This window comes from Anabrus simplex, chromosome 6 (genome assembly GCF_040414725.1).
Source record: "Anabrus simplex isolate iqAnaSimp1 chromosome 6, ASM4041472v1, whole genome shotgun sequence".
Classification (NCBI taxonomy): domain Eukaryota; kingdom Metazoa; phylum Arthropoda; class Insecta; order Orthoptera; family Tettigoniidae; genus Anabrus; species Anabrus simplex.
The window spans coordinates 157,666,890-157,684,045 of record NC_090270.1 but is presented as its reverse complement, the minus strand read 5'-3'; the positions used below and the strand labels follow the sequence as shown (position 1 = coordinate 157,684,045).

At 39.2% G+C, this 17,156-nt stretch overlaps 1 protein-coding gene across 3 annotated transcripts in view; it reads right to left on the bottom strand.

The window, feature by feature from the left end:
• The window catches only part of px (plexus), a 742,022-nt gene that overhangs the window by 546,081 nt on the left and 178,785 nt on the right, over positions 1 to 17,156 (bottom strand). For all 3 annotated transcript variants that reach the window (XM_067150020.2, XM_067150021.2, XM_067150022.2), the window contains exon 7: positions 1,982 to 2,081. In XM_067150020.2, coding sequence (XP_067006121.2) covers positions 1,982 to 2,081 — 100 coding nt within the window. The remainder of the gene's footprint in view (positions 1 to 1,981; positions 2,082 to 17,156) is intronic.

Genomic DNA, 17,156 nt, shown 5'->3' with positions numbered 1-17,156 from the left:
CAGGCCATAGACAGGAGTTAGCCGTGAACTCTCTTTAATTTCGGGGGGGGGAAATAGTGTAAAATCCCAGGGAAAAAACTATGCTCTTTTATTCATCTGTTTAATAGTAGTACCCGATGAGCCGGAAAATCGCTGGCAGGGGGGAAAAAACGTTCTTGCCACTTAGCATGTGCTTCCTGCATCTAAGCAACATTTGTTGGAATTTTATCTAATAATCTGCTTTCATTTCTATTCATGTCAAAACCTATAACAATGTTTTCGACACAGTGCTCCGAGACGTCTTCACCAACTCCAATCTGAAACCCAGGGTCAACAACATAACGTAAGAAGTTTTTCATTTTTTCTTCGTTTGTTAGTGCACTACCTCTTGTTTCTTTGGAGTGCCCAATGAAATGCTCTGCTAACCATTCAGCATGTTCCTTACTGGACATATATAACACTTTGTAATGAAGTTGAGATGATTCTCTGCGAAGTTTATACAATTTTCTTTTCTGATTAACCACCACTAAAAACTCTGCCATGCTGTTGAACTTGACACTATCATTCGGAGTCATCTACTGAATTATCTAGAGGAAACATGAGCAGGCGCTTACTGGAATGAGTTCTTGCTATATTTTTTATTCACCAGAAATCTGGAGTGCCCACTCTGGTACTCGAGCAACTGGAGTGTGTGCTCAAGGTCACAGGTCTGCTGTGAGTGACTGCTACCGACCAGCTGTTTTTATTCACCTCATTGCAAGTGCCTACCCTAAATTCGCGAGTAAAGAGTGCGTGCTCATTTTTATTCACACCACCCAATCTTCTTTGATTATGTAAGTTAACAACAATTTGAAGGACATTAAAGGCAACGAGATGTGATATAGGTAATTCGCTCTATGGATTGTCCCTGAGTAATAGGGAGTTGTTCAGCTCATGACTTGGTCTGTTTTAAAGCACCTTCCCTTTATATTACTGGTTCTTGATGGGAGAGTGGTGCGTGTGTTCAGTGAATCGTATGCCATTACCGCTTGGAAAGAAGATTATTTCTTTGATCTTGTTCCTTTTATTTTATTCATGTTATTGTTTTCATATTGCATATGGTTACCTTCGTTGTTTCAGCTTTTCACTATGCAACCCCATTTAATTTATGTTAAACGACATGATAATTTTTTTTTAAATAGGCAAACAGGGTCCATTTTGTAATTTGTGTGCAGGCCATTGCCTTTTCTTCCTGACATATGGACCCCTGATTACGTCACTTATGCCCTATCCTCCTTGGCATTCTTTCTTGGGGCTTACGTGTTAATTATTGCGGCTGTGTGGGTGGAATTTTAGGTGGCCTAAAAATCGTTTATGTGAAATGTTTTATTTATTTACCTTAGTTTGCTAAACCCCTCAAAAATGGGGGTTTAAGATAATAGAAGACGGAGTTTCGATGTTGCCTATATTCCCGAAGACGAACCCGATATGTGTTTAATGAGCTCTGATACATATTACAGCAAGCTTGTTTAAGCCTGCTCTTTGTTACTGCACAAGAGTACTTTGCGAGTACTTATCCCTTGTCCATTACTTGATTTCTGTTGACCTGCTTTATTATCTTATCCCCTGATTTTGATTAATAATCTCTGCATTTCTCTTTAACTTCTCTTTTCTTTCAGTATTGTTGATATTTACTTCGGGCTGTCATTTCCGACATCAGGTCCAACTTCAAACGGTTTCCACGTTTGTTCCTGGGGGGGAGGGGGGAGGGGAAATCCATGGGCCATCAGCATTTTCTTTGACTGCTACCACCACGCATCTATATATTTCTGCATAATTTTATTTCTGGTTGGTATTATCGTTGGGTCTCTCCAGAAAAGACATTGAGGTCAATTTTCTTAAATAAGACTTTATGAATATTTTGTTCTAAAACAAATACAACAATTTACTAGAAAGGCACAAAAATGTTCAAGGACACACATCGTATGTAATGTTACTTTTATGATCACAAGCTTTCTCTTACCTTGCTCTGCAGGTTGGGTTTTATTAATGCTGACTTTCTTGTCTGGCTGCTTAGGCGAACAATTCTTTCGGGGTGGGCGAGGTGTCATTGCAGGAGGCACCTGCACAGGCCAAGAACATCACAAATGAAATTTCAATACAAATGACTGAACGATAATGCAACAAAGAGTAATACAAAAGAATAAAGAATAGTAATGTATAGGTTGCCAAATATACTAGACACTTGACCTAGGCTGTGATGGATATGAGAATAAATGGATTATAAAATAAAATGAAAAGTATATTACTGTTCTGTACATTGTCCTTAATACTTAATAACACAATAATACCTAATACCTAATAACACTCATACATTGCAGTGTCCAACTGACATTTTTATGCCAGCATCATTCTGCAAGTTTTCACATTTTCAATCCAGCCGATGTAGTTGACTTCTGAAGGATGGTAAAAGAACCTTGTCATTCCATGCCACTGTTGACATGTTAAAGATCTCCGATGGTGCATGCACTCGGTATCACCTGACAAAATTAAATTAACTCAGCCACCGCACCTGTTCTAGTAGAATTCTGTTTTTGCTGTTAGACAGTAACATGCTCAGAATGTAGAAAATGGTAGGCACACCCCCTAGATGGCACCACTTCAGGTGTGCACCTGGAAGCTGAGACCATACGTTTATAAAAATAAAAATAATTATATTATTATTATTATTATTATTATTATTATTATTATTATTATTATTATTATACTACCATCAATGGCTTACATTTTCAAAATGTAGCTTTCAATTTTATCCGCATCACATCTGATGATACTGACAGATGTTCACCCGATACCATACTACATTATACTTGAAGCATTTTCAACCTTACTCATATATGTAAACATTTACAACTTTCAGGGATAATCTCAATGCTACGAGGGCCATCCAGAAAGTAGCACCCGTTAGCGTCGCATGAAGCGCTGACGACTCGGGTAGCCACTGGGCAAGGTCAGACCACGTCACTGGCTTGTCTGCCTGCTCTGTGCGAGGTTGCGAGATGCTAGCATTGCCTGTGTTGTGTCTGTGATCGTTTAAAATGTTTAAACAAATTGAGAACCCCACCAGTTGTGAAGGGAGGGCGGTGATTAAATTTCTTAATGCACGAAACGTTCGACCTTGTGATATTCATCGCCAATTAACAGAGATGTATGGAGATAATATGTTGGACGAGTCGTCTGTTTGGCGCTGGATTCGCAACTTCAACCTGGGGAGGAGGAATACACATGACAAGGAGCGTTCAGGGAGACCATCTGTCATTAGAGACAAACTGCTGAGTGCAGTAGACGAATGTGTGAGGAACGATCGGAGCATCGCAATTGATGAACTCTGCGAACATTTTCCTAATGTGTCTCGAACAATTGTTCATGAAATTGTCAAAGACCATCTGCATTATTCAAAAATCTGTGCAAGGTGGGGTCCCTTGCATGCTTACAGAGGAGCACAAAACCAAGCGTATGGCTGCAGCATTGATGTTTCTGGGACGTTATTCCGATGAAGGAGACTCTTTCCTGACTCGCATCATTACTCGGGACGAAACATGGGTTTGTTATGTATCACCTGAGAGTAAATGACAGTCAATGGAGTGGCATCATGCTCATTCACCAACCAAACCAAAAGAAATTCAAGACAGTTCTTGTCCACCAGGAAACTCATGGCAAACGTTTTCTGGGATCGCCGAGGTGTACTGCTCATTAATTTTATGGCCCATGGACACATAATTAATGCTAATGTGTATTGCGAAACATTAAAGAAATTACAGCAGGCAATACAAAATCGACGGCGAGGTCTATTGTCTACAGGTGTCATTCTCCTTCATGACAATGCCAGACCTCATGCAGCTGCGATAACAGAACAACTTTTGCAGCAATTCAAGTGGGAAACCTTCCACTATCCCCCTTATAGCCCGGACTTGGCCCCTTCGGATTTTTATATCTTTACGAAGCTTAAGGACTTTCTGGCGGGAAAAAGATTTGACAGCGATGAAGAACTTAAACGAGCCGTGACTACGTATCTCAATATGGTGGTGGCGGAGGACTATGACGCTGGAATACAAAAACTCATCCCACGTTATGACAAATGCTTAAATTTGCTTGGAGATTATGTAGAGAAGTAGTGTAAAGTATACTCTTTCCAACAAAAATTTGTATATTTGTTAATATTTATTCCTGTGACTTTATTGCACAAACAGGTTCCACTTTCCGGATGGCCTTCGTATAATACTTTACTTTTTCTCAGCCATTTTAGTAGTTTGAGTCAAACTGGGGACAACACTCTGCAAAAAGTAACATTACAGCAGTCACATGATGCAAAAACAGAGGTTACACCATGAACAATCACACTCACCATGCTAGCCGTAAACAATGACTGAAATCCGAGAGTGTGCTGCACCTGCCACATTGCTGGGTGCAGCATTGCTAACTGCAGGGTAGAGATTTTTGACGTTTCCTCCTAGGGTAGGGTCTTAGGGACTGAATTCTGAATATAACATAGAGAAATTTTGGCCGAATAATAAGACCAAAAATTGTGAAATAAAGAATAAATACAACTCACTGTACAAGTCCAACTCCATATTGCATTTGTGGGGATAAGTTGGTGGAAACGATGTCATCTTTCGTAGAGATTTGTGTTTGGTGAATCCTCTAATTTTCCTCCTGCAATAAGTCTTTTGTGTCTATCAGTCAAGCAGTACATTCAAATAGTCATGTAATGAACAGGTCACATAGTTTTTCAACCTGCATTTCAGTATTTTCAAATACAATTCTTGTACGTAACAGGAAATTAGTTTCCGTTGATTAAAGTTCCAATCCCAAAAAAAGTGGAGGTAATAGCGGTGTGAACTCAAACCGAGAAGCAAAGTCGGGAAAAAAAATGGAAAGCAAGGCAAGAAGAAAAATAATCTAAGAGTGTTCAATTTTTAAAATTAATCTTCTGTGGGCGGACGTACGTGGATCTAGCAAATGAGCATGCAGCGACTAAATGGGTGCCCTTTGTTTTTGACATAAACAGTACTTGATTTTCATGCAATGAATCATCAGGAATTGAAATGAATAACTTAATATACATTTCCACAAAGCACACAATAGACTTTAATAAAAAATAGTTGGTAACATCTACCCTATGCCTTTGCTGGGAGGACCTAGTGTTTACAGTGCACTATGTCTTCTGGTATAGGCTAGAGCAATGCTAGCTTGGCTTTGACAATATGAAAGTGACTGAGGTATGAGAGATGCTAGTAATGCCAATCCTTATGCGGCCAGTCCCTGCTATGAATGGTGTGAAAATGTTGCTCATAGGGTCGGTTGGTGTATGCATTTCAGTGGGCTTGGCAGACTGATATGTAGTAGCAACTCTGGCTCAGTGAAGAAAGCAACGGGAAACTACATCATTCCTCATTTCCCTAGTACGCCTCTTAAGTAATGCCTAGGCCACCTATGACAGCTGATGGCAGAGCTGTTGAGGATCCCACCAGTGGCATCGCTGACGGACTGAACAACACAAACATCTACCCCCCTAAAATAGAGTGGCATGAATAATAAACTGAACAAAGAATTCAGTTGTCTGAGACTCACTATAATGTTTAATAACTGTAGAATATGAAAATGAGCAAATATTTTTGATGCATTAGAAATATAGCATTTTTATTTGCACTCTTGAACTAAACATATTTTAAGAAAAATATATATAGTTTAACCACCTAATGAATATACAATATTATAATCTAAAAAGATTTTACATTCTTCTTGATGAACATTCCTTGAAATCAACTACACCATATTTTCCTCTTTCAAACTCTGGAGGCAAGCATCACAGGAAATTTCTTGCTGTGAATGATTTTTGCAGAGTCTTTCACATTTGTGGCACTTTAAATGAGTAGGGTTGTTCTTTTTTCTAACCCACAACGATAACAGACAGCTAACATTCTTGAAACACTTGCTGTACCTCCATTCAGTGTACTGTCCCAAGAAAACTTGCAAATCCTTTGGAAGAGACCAAATTGTTGCACAGTGTTTCAAGTTTTCCTCCACGAGTACCATCGCCAATTTGAAAGTATATTATCTCTTGGTAGTGTTTTTGTTTGCGTTGTTTGCTTTATATATTATGAACGAGTTTATTCCAGCAATATCAAGGAAGTGATGTAACAGTACCATCGGACACCTCTGTGTTTGTCTGGAAGTCGAGCACCGTGAATTCATGAAGTCCACTGTATCCACTCCTCCTTTAGTGATACTGTAATCCATGATGTGGAGTGTTTTCCCAGCTTCCTGATCAATTTCTACACTGCCATACATCGTTGATAGTACGAGCTTTCTTCTTTTTAGTAACCACTGATACAAGGGTTTTACTGTATCGACATCCAAACTGGTATGTTACAGGAACCAAACGACTATTTTCAGCCCCAAATTCGGGCAGAACTTCTTATTTGTTCTTCTTCAGGGTGCCTAAAAAGTTCAATCGTTGTTCTTGATGGTATTCGGCCAAGGAGTAGCTACTGAAATAAGTATCAGCAGTTACATTTTGGTTGGTACTTTTTATTGGCTTGCTCAACATCTTTACTACAACAAAAGGCTTATTTGAAACTGCATAACATCCCAGTTTCTGCGTGCCACAGTATACCTCCAAACTGTAAGCATAGAAAGTTCGGGAATCGAACATTGCATAAACTTTGAGGCCATACTTGGCGTGCTTTTTGGCCATATACTGTGTAAAACTACAGCGGCCACAACATGCAACTAACACTTCATCTATAGTTACAAACTTACCAAGAGAATATGAACTCTGACAGTTTGCAACAAAGTTATTGAGGAATTCCCAAATAGCTGCCAATTTGTAATTTTCCTTACGTTCACTCCTAGTATTCACATAAACAAATCAAAAGTGATGTTCAGAGGTTAGCCCACAGTTTTATCATTCCGGTCCCGTTGGAAGTAAACAATTCCAGTAAGTTTGTAGAGTTTATTGGTCAGCTATTAAGAATAAGGCACCAAAAAAGAGCTAAAATTACTGATCTTGTTGTTTCTCTCAAATCTCTTTCTCGACCTTATAGATGCTGCACCTTTTCCCTGTCAATAAATATATTTGTGTGTCTAACAATGTCATCAAACATATTTGAATTTATTATGGTAAGAAAACATTCTAGTTCAGATTTACACTGGCAAGCTTGTCCTTTAGAACCAGGGAAATTTTTAAAAAGTTCTTTGCCTTCATTTCCGAACTCCTCCCCATGGTTTATTTCCCCATAATGTCTCACCATCCTTCCCAATGAAGAAACATAGGGTGTTGTCAGCACGGTTGTCATCACTTACATCATCAGACCCATCCACTTCAACTTCATAGACACTATTGAGACTGTCTGTTTCGATAACTTCGGGCTCGAAATCAATCATTAGGATCGTTCCAAAAATCTCCAATTGTTTCTTCCATTTCTTCTTCCTCCAATTCATCAAGGATTCGGAGAATAGCATTAATATCATTGAATCATGCCCTAAAACGCGTAAGACACAATTACGTCAATATTACAGAAGAAAAAGAGTTGGGGGAAGGAGGGAATCTAACAGATGACGAAGCAAACTTCATAATATAAATATGTTTGAATATATATGAACAAGAGAAAAAAAAAAACACACACACACGTGTACATATGTTTTGTTGCAATTAACCTGCACAACACTATACATAAAGGTATGGAATACATTTCATGTTCATAAGTAGGGCCCGGATTTTTAGGTTTTAAACTATTTTATTCCTTGCTAGTTAACTGCAGTATTTTAACTTACTTATCCATTTCATTACCAATGGAGTAAATTACTCAAATCTTATAAAACCTAAAAATAACTAAATAAGACATTAAAACCTAAAAAAAACTAAATGGGCTATTCAAGACAGTATTACGTTATTTTGAAATAGAAGTACCAAATATTAATGAAATTGAATGATTTTTTTAAATAAACATTATTCAAGATTTTTGAAATGACTTCATGGTTTGGAACTGGAAGTGGTTTGTAAGTATAACTAGTGCGAGCGAAACAACGTGATACGGTACTATTCCACTAGGGTACAGCACAAATCAAGAGACAACCCCCTGACCTGTATCTATCAGGTACAAGCCCGCCTAACTTGCCAGCTTCAGTGCATCTCTCATTGTGTACGGACGACTACCGCCAGCTACGGCGCTGTTCACTGTTTAGCTCTATACACATTATTATGCGACAGACTAAAATTAATTTTCCCTACAAATCAATTTATTATTGAAGGCAGTTTAAGAAGCTTACGCATCTCAGAAGTAGCGATGCCTAAAGGCAAGTCTTCTCGAAGTTGGTTGATTCGCCAGTGGATTGGTAACGATCCGGACTTCACTACAGATGACAAAATATAATTTTGCCAAGTCTGCCAAAAGCAGGTAAGGAATTATTTAGCATACCTCCAATAAAAAAAAAAATCCCCATTACTATAATGAAAAGTAAGTGTTTTTTTTTTCTATTTGTTTTACGTCGCACCGACACAGATATGTCTTACTGCGACGATGGGATAGGAAAGGCCTAGGAACTGGAAGGAAGCGGCCGTGGCCTTAATTAAGGTACAGCCCCGGCATTTGCATGGTGTGAAAACGGAAAACCATCTTCAGGGCTGCCGACAGTGGGGTTCGAACACACTATCCCCCGATTATTGGATACTGGCCGCACTTAAGTGTCTGCAGCTATCGAGATCGGTAATATCCGTTTATGTGAAGCGCTGGTTTCGGCAAAAGTGCCGTGGAATACGCTCACCATAGCTTGCACCGTCCGAGATGCTCTTCGCATTCTTTGGGCACGAGAAAAACAGGATGGCAAGTTTTTACTTCTTTTGAGTGATAGTGCGGCATATATGATCAAAGCTGGTGAAGTATTGAAGAGTTTCTGCCCTAACATGCTGCGTGTAACTTACATAGGCCATGGCTTACACAGATTGGCTGAAGAGGTTAGAAATAATTGTCCATGAGTAAACAGTATTGTTTATTCTGTGAGAAAGGTGTTTCTTAAAGCTCCTAGTTGCATTCTCACATTCAAGGAAATGTTGCCTCAAACTCCTCTTCCTCCCAAACCCATAACCACTCGGGAGACAGGGCTCAATGCAGCCCTATACTATGCCAATCACTTTGAAGACATTAAAAATGTTATAAATTCTTTTGATGTCGATGATGCACTCTGCACAGTGTAGGCTAAAACAGCTCTCACGAACAAAGAACGCTGTTTCACTTGCCTTCATTAGGGCACACTTTGCTGATCTTCCTGCAGCTATTGAGCGTGTTGAGTCGGCATCGTTGCCATTAAAAGATTCAATAGAAGTTGTGGACTCCGTTTCGAAGAAGGAAATACCAGGACCAGTGGGTGAAGCCTATTCACTCAAGCTCACCAAAATTCTACAGTGGAACCCTGGATTTTCAGCAGTGAACGGTGTGTCTGCAATACTTCAGGGAGAAGAAATTGCTGGCGAGGTACCATGGGGACTGAGAGCTATTGCTTCAATGAAGCTTGCTCCAAGGACTTCTTGTTGTGTGGAGCGTACATTTTCCTGCTATAAGAATATTTTGAGAGATAACAGAAAAAGTTTTACTCTGAAAAATCTGGAAATGTATTTAGTTGTACAATGTAACAGCAAGTGAAAACTGTGTTCTGTGCTTCTGAAAATGTTTCTTGATGCATTGGAAGTGACAAAAATTTAACCTACATTGAACCATTCATTGTATTTGCGCATAAATATTTTATGTTATTTTTAATTTCAGTTGGTATGATGTGTTTGAAATGCTTTCATTAAGCCATTCTGTCCCATATTTTGAAATGAGTGGTATAGTTTTGTACTAGAGAGGCGTGAAGGTTACAATAAAGTACAAAAAAATTGAATGAATAGTGTAACTTCAGTAATGATGGAAATGATCATTAAAAACTATTTCAGGAAGATAAAAACCTAAAAAAAACTATTTTGAGCTATTAAAAAACTAAAACGTGGTTTTTAAGAACCTAAAAATCCGGGCCCTATTCATAAGTAAAGAGTACACCTGATAACTGCATGCAGATGCATGCCGTTACCGAGCCAGTACATCTCAACAAAATATTGAGATTTGATTAACCTCGTGAATTACAGGCATATGGCAAACGTTAATAGATCATGTTTGAGATATTTGGACATTATGCATATTTCGGACTTAAGTGGGCATTTGTGCAGCTCTCTCTTATTTGCATAAATTTTTACTCCCAACATTCATAATGCAAACCAACTTTGATGAACACTGGAAGTTTGCGAAAGAAGAGAAGACCGGAAATATTTGTGGAGTTCCTAGAAGAGTCATACTGTCAGGCTGGGATTAAGATGCAGTAGAATCTCAAATCATTCGCAGTAATCCATTGTTAAAAACCCATGGATAATCAAAAACCTCCTATAAACAGCAAATGAGCAGAAAATAATATTTAAGAAGGCATCTGCTGCATTAAAATTCTATAAAGTTAATCCAATTTGATTTAAAAAGACATTTATGTTATCAATTTTAATTCAAATGAAGTTACAATAGGTCTACACTACTTGTGGTCACCTAATGTATGCATAACAGTTTCTTTTCACACAATCAATGTCATTACACTGTAGATGAAAAGTACACTGGCCGGCAAAAAAAGTGGATCACTTTGAAAATGTTGATTTTCTGTTCGCTAAAACAAATTTTTAAGGACATATTTCATTTTGTGATGTTCCTCTTTATAAATAAATGTTTTCAGCACTCTCTGGTAAGTGTGTGGTGCATATGGTCCGAATTTTCCATGCCATTAGCTTTTTATGACGATCCCTTTTAACTTTTATGGTTTTATGACGGTCCCTTTTAACATGGTTCCTCGCTTGCCCCCTAATCAAGCGTTAAAGTTACTGTAAACATTTGCAGTGATAAGATGTTCTTTGTAAAAACTCTGGGGAGTTCCAAATCAGTTTTTGTTCGATCCTTGATGAGTCAAGATGCCTCTAAGTAGAGAAAATGTTGCACGCGTAATCGCCTTGGTTGAAGACAGTCGCAGCCTTCGGTATGCGGCCCATGCTGTAGGAGCATCTTATGGAAGTATACAACGGGCCGTGCAACGTTATCGTGAACGTGGAACATGCGAAAGGAGACCGGGATCTGGACGTCGACGAATTACGAACGCCAGGGATGAACGATTTCTTGTCCTCCAAGTCTTGAGAAACCGAAGAACAACAGCGGTTCAGGCAAGAAATCATCTAGAGGCTACAAGAAATGTCCGTGTGAATGAGAGAACCGTAAGACGAAGGCTCCAGGAGGCTAACCTTACTTCAACCTTACTACAGGGCCACTTAACGGGGCAGCATCGGAGAAGACGACTCGAGTTCGCGATGCATCGAAACTGGACCATTCAGGACTGGAGCGTGGTGCTTTTTACAGATGAGAGCCGCTTCTGTCTGAGATCTCCAGATGGGCGAGAAAGAGTGTGGAGGAGGCCTGGAGAGCGATTCTCACCCGTAACTCTCTCCCAAAGGACACCATTTGGGGGAGGCTCTGTGATGGTGTAGGGGGGCATAAACTTTGAAACCCGTACCGAGCTTGTGATTCTTGATGGCGGTTCTCTCACTGCTCACCGCTATGTGGAAGAAGTTATGCAGGATCATGTTGTCCCATCTGCACAATTTACGGGCGACAATTTCATTTTAATGCACGACAATGCTCGCCCGCACGTCACCCGTTACCTAGAAGAAGTTGGAATTCAAACTCTAGACTGGCCAGCAAGGAGTCCTGACCTAAATCCCATAGAGCACGTATGGAATATGACTGGAAGAAGACTTCGGTCTCAGAATATCGAGACTCTGGCTGAACTGAGGGCACGATTGGTGACAGAATGGAACAGTATTCCTCAGGAAACAATTAGGAATCTAGTGCGCAGTATACCACAACGCCTCCAGGAGGTCATGACTGCCAGAGGCGGAAACACCAGATTTTAATGTCTCTAGTGGTTTGCTAAAACATTTTCTGACAGTGTAAATCAGTGAAAGTGTTAAAATTGGAGTTAACTTAAATACAGTGAAAGACATGAAAATGAGTAAAAATTACAGGAATTACAGAAACGATAAAATGTCATAATAAAGTGAATGTCAGATAAATTTTGAAAGTGAATTTAGTGTTAAACGTGAAGGTAACATAATGTTTGATTAGTATTATCAGTATTATTATTTATTTAGGACACTGGACTAACACTATATCCATTGAAACAATTTTTTTCAAAGTGATCCACTTTTTTTGCTGGCCAGTGTATTCTTGTATTGATTTCTGTTTAAGTGAAGTGGCTTGTTTCTTACGTATTACACTATGAATTTTCTGCAGAACCAGCTTATCGGCGAGGGGAGCATCTTCTTGTTCTTCTAGGTAGTCCATCAACCATCCAACCCACTGGAGTGCAACTCCATGGATGATAGACTTCTCCAGAATTAGAGCAATGCTGCCACCTTTGTCACTTTCATTAGCTTCATCAATTTGCCCTAGGGCTCATCTCACGACATCACTATCACTGAAAACTTAATGACCGGTCTTGGTTCAGTCAACTTCAAACCACTCTGAAATGCTATCACTGCTGAAGCTGCTACATCCTGGGGTAGACTGCAAAGCAGTCTCTAGCGCAACTGCTGAAATGTCTTCACCTTGTTCAAAACTGAGGTCTGCTTACACAATCTCTAGAATTAAGTCTATGTTTCTCCAAGACTTGGCTATGGTGGATTCCTTCACCATGCACCATGCGTTTCACACTTCATAAACAGCACCTAACACAGTCAACTGTTTCCAAAATGACTGAAGATCATTGTCCTCACAGAACAGTCACCTTAGGGGGCAAGTATATCACACATATCTGTCAGCCATGTTTCAAAAATGGTACACTTCATCCAGGCTCCTTTTTGATTGAAGTAGGTTATTGGTAAGTTATGGTTTTCTATTCCATTGAAGCTTCTTGGTTCCTAACGTTTGCCTATCACAGTAAGTTTAAGTTTGTATGACCCTGTATCATTAGCACAGCACAATACCATAATCCTTTCCTTTCTAGATTTAAAGCAAGGTGTCCTATGTTCTATCTCGAAAGCTAAAGTCTTTGCTGGAACACATTTCCAAAACATTCCTGTTTCATTGGTATTATAGATCTGCTCCAGTACTAAAGTTTCCCTCACAACAAATTTCTTTTAATCACTACAATAATCGGAAGTAGCTGTGTTATCCCCACTTAACATTCCCCTTTGAAATGTGTTAACTACCCAGACGATCCATTTAATTCGCCTTAAATTCCTAATGTTTTGAAGAAAAATGGTCTCACTCCTGTTGAAACCATTCCAAGATAGCTTTGTCAAGTTCTGCGTAAGTGGACATTTTCATAGGTTGATTTTTTTTTTTTTTTTAATAAAACCCTTGGATGAATTGGAACTGCTTGGAAAACAAATGATTTTGTCTTTTTTCATTTGGATGTCACGGATTGTTGTTTCATCTATGCTGTAAGTCAAAGACAGTTGCCATGAAGAGCTGCCTTCTTCAAGTTTAGGCACAGTTTCATGCTTCTGGTTTATTGTTAACACCACACGTTTTTGTTTTTCAGACAGTGTTCAGCACTAACAAAAATCAATAATATTTACTGTAGGCACACACTATCCAGACTGAACCTGCACACAGAAAAAGAACAATAGAAATGGTCAAGGCTGCTGAATGGTTATCATGAATGTGGGAGAGGTAGGGGAGGGAGGAGACACTGTACTATCCCTTCTGAGATACTATACAGACAAAGACAAGGGTAGCAGTAGCACTTTGAAATTTTCTAGGGGAAAAAAATCAATCCTCCTCTACCCATTTTTTGCTTTATGTCACAATGATACAGTAAGGTCTTATGGTGATGAAGGGATGGGATGGGAAAGGGCTAGGATTGGGAAGGAAGCAACATGGTCTTACTCCTTATGCTGCACAATTATCGACACATTCTGAAAAGAAAGCAATTTTGAGGCTAAAAATTAACATTTTCAGAGTGGGTCTTTTATGTGCTATGCATGTTTAAGCAAGAGACAGGAAACAGGCAGAATAAATAATGCCAATTATTGGACATTAGCAATGCTTATTGTTGATTAAATGTGGGAGTGTGAATTGTAATTTATTATCTACTAGCTGTAGTGCCTGCCTCTTGAGGTTTTAAGATTTGTATTACCTGTTTTAAATGAATTTTTACAGATTTCTTAATTTTGGTATTAACTGATAGTTTAGAAACACTTTTGTAGATTTAGAAATAATGATATGCATACAATTTTGTTTTAATTTGAGATTATTTAGTTTTGCATTTAACTATTTCCTAGTGGAACCCCAGATTGTCTGGGAAGTAGCTGACCCTTCCAAACAAGTAATAAAAGTTAAAACTTTATGTATACGTCACACTACAGATATGACTTACATGATTCCAAATGTCACTAATCAGCCTAGGGACCCTGAAAACTATGGATCAACACTCTTCTCTCATTTTATTTTTCACCCCTTCTGAACCCCCATGCCGATGGAAGCTGAACTTACGACTTAAACGGCATTGTCATGACCGCAGGTCACAACGCGCCTTCCCGTCCTTTGTTACGGGGCGAACAGACTCAGCAAGTATCGAATCCACAACCTCCGAGAAAGAAGGAATTGTATTAAGAAGTAAGAGAATATATCCCAGCGCAAGAAGTAATAGTGTTTCAAAAGTTTAGTGATGTGAGCAAGCGAGTGATAATTTTATTTGAGTACAATTCACACATTAATACATAAAATTCAGTGTAAATCAGAGCTTAGTGGAAAAAGAAGTCCAGTGCTGTGTGTGTAATATTGTGAAACAGAATCTCCAGTCAGGCAGGCACCAGTAGAGAAACTTAGAATGCAACACGAGGCCCTAACGGATAGTTCTCAAAACATTGGAAGTAAATGTCATGTGCAGACAAGAAATGTGTCTTTCCACCAATCAATACTTAATTTATTGTAAATAGGTTACACTAGTACCGGTTCTTAATTTATTGTAAATTAATAGATTAAGTATTGATTGGTGGAAAAACACATTTCTTGTCTATACATTGAATCTATCAATATGGAAAATGAAATTTATAAATAATAATAAATGTCAGTTAGACCACAGAATAACTTGACGTTGTAGAAAAATATTGTTTTAGTAATTTCCAGAGACTTTGCATGGACAACACTGGTGGTAGGAAGTTCATGACAGCCAATCAGGTTAGAGCACGTCAAAGTCATCAAGTAGTAGGGGTTGAGATTTGGTAAGAATGCTGGTAACTTTCAGAAGGACAAACTGGATATTATAGGCATGAGTTTCAGGACATAGGGGGAGAAACCTGGGTGCCATGGTAGTGTTGACATTGGAGGAGAGAAACCTGAAAACTGTGACAGTGTTCACGTCGGAGGAGAGAGAAATCTGGGAGCTTGATGGTATTCAAGTCGTGAGAGGCGCTATAGAGGTAGTTTGTATCTACAGGAACTCCGCAACTAAGATTGAGTTCATGTTGAGGAAAGGTCCATAATTGTGACAAGGTTCATATATGGAGTGAGGCTCTATTGATAATCCAGAGTGGAGTCAGGGCAGAGAGCAAGAAAGCGGGAGTTCAAGTCTGAGAGTCTGCATTTTCGTGTGACTAGTTAGCCAGGCATCAGAAGCAACAGCAGCTTCAGAAAGAAAAGAAGGAAAAAAAAAAAGATACCCAACCGAACTAAGTATTAATTGTATTTAAGATCAAGGACTGATGTGTGCGAGCATGTTTCCAGTTTATTCCTAAGGGAAGTGAAAAGACTTACAGTTTCACTTACTATACAGTAGGTAGGAAGTTCCCTAAGTGCCATCCAGAGAAATACTGTGTACATAATTTGTAACAGAAAAAGTAATTGTGTGTATATATATATATACATGCGTCTCAATACTTGGTGAAAGGTCAATCTGATTTGGTGTCAATCGCTCCTAGAACTGAACCCAAGTTCCCAGCCTGTCCAATCCTTAGAATCATGACAGCATCCAGAATGTAACAGTTCATCTCAAAGACCCTGAAATCTGTGGATCTACCCTAATGCAAGTTGTTTTTGATTATTTTTACATGTCATCCCCTCCTATAGGTGTGCTAGGGATAACTTGTCCCCACATTATGTTTTCCAGATAGTCGTATGTGTACGAAGTTTGCTTGGGAGCTATGCTGGAACACACACATACATACGTCCATAATGTCATTCTGGACGTTTTCTTTTTCACCCCTTTCCAACCATCATCCCCCTGCCGATGGGGCCTGAAAACGGCATCTGCAGTGTCACTATTCATCTCAGCGAACCCAAAAACTATGGATTCTATATTAATATGGGTCGTTAGGCGTAGGGATGTGGCGACCCCACCGCCCAGTGGGAAACCACTGCAATCAGCCACCAGAGTACTGGCGGAAAAACCATAATGTTTGAGGGGTATGGAGGAAATGCCTACTCCCAGTCCTGAATAACTAGGATGAATCACCTTCCCAGATCACATCTGGGATTGTAACTCCTGACCACGGTCAGAACATTGATCAATGATCAATCAACTTATCATGGAGAGTCTTCTAATGAAAGATCCACCGACATGGACATCCAACATTCTAGACCCGAGCAAAGACACCATTCGGATACGGTGGGGTGTCACATAGAAGATCATGGCGAGTCGGAGCGCCTGAAAGCCCAACAGACGAACCACGGATAGAGACACAGACTTAAATTCAGTAAACCAGGAAAATTCTCTTTCTTTGCAACATTAAACATCAATTCAGTAATGAAAATTGGAAAGTTGAAACACTTAACTGATGTCATGGATCAGCACAGGATTCTAATCACAGCCCTACAAGAATTTTGGAACACAGATCAGGACCCATTTGAATCTGGGGGATATCGTCTTTACAAAGGACCTCCAGGAAAGAGAGTATTGAAAAATGTTCCCCAATTTGGAATGGGATTCCTGGTTCATACTAGCATATTAGATTCAGTGGAGGACTTCTCATCGAACTCATCAAGAACTGCAACCTTAACGATGAGAGTAGAGAACAAAATATATACAATGATTAATGTCCATGCGCCAACAAATGAAAAAACAGGACAAATAGAGAG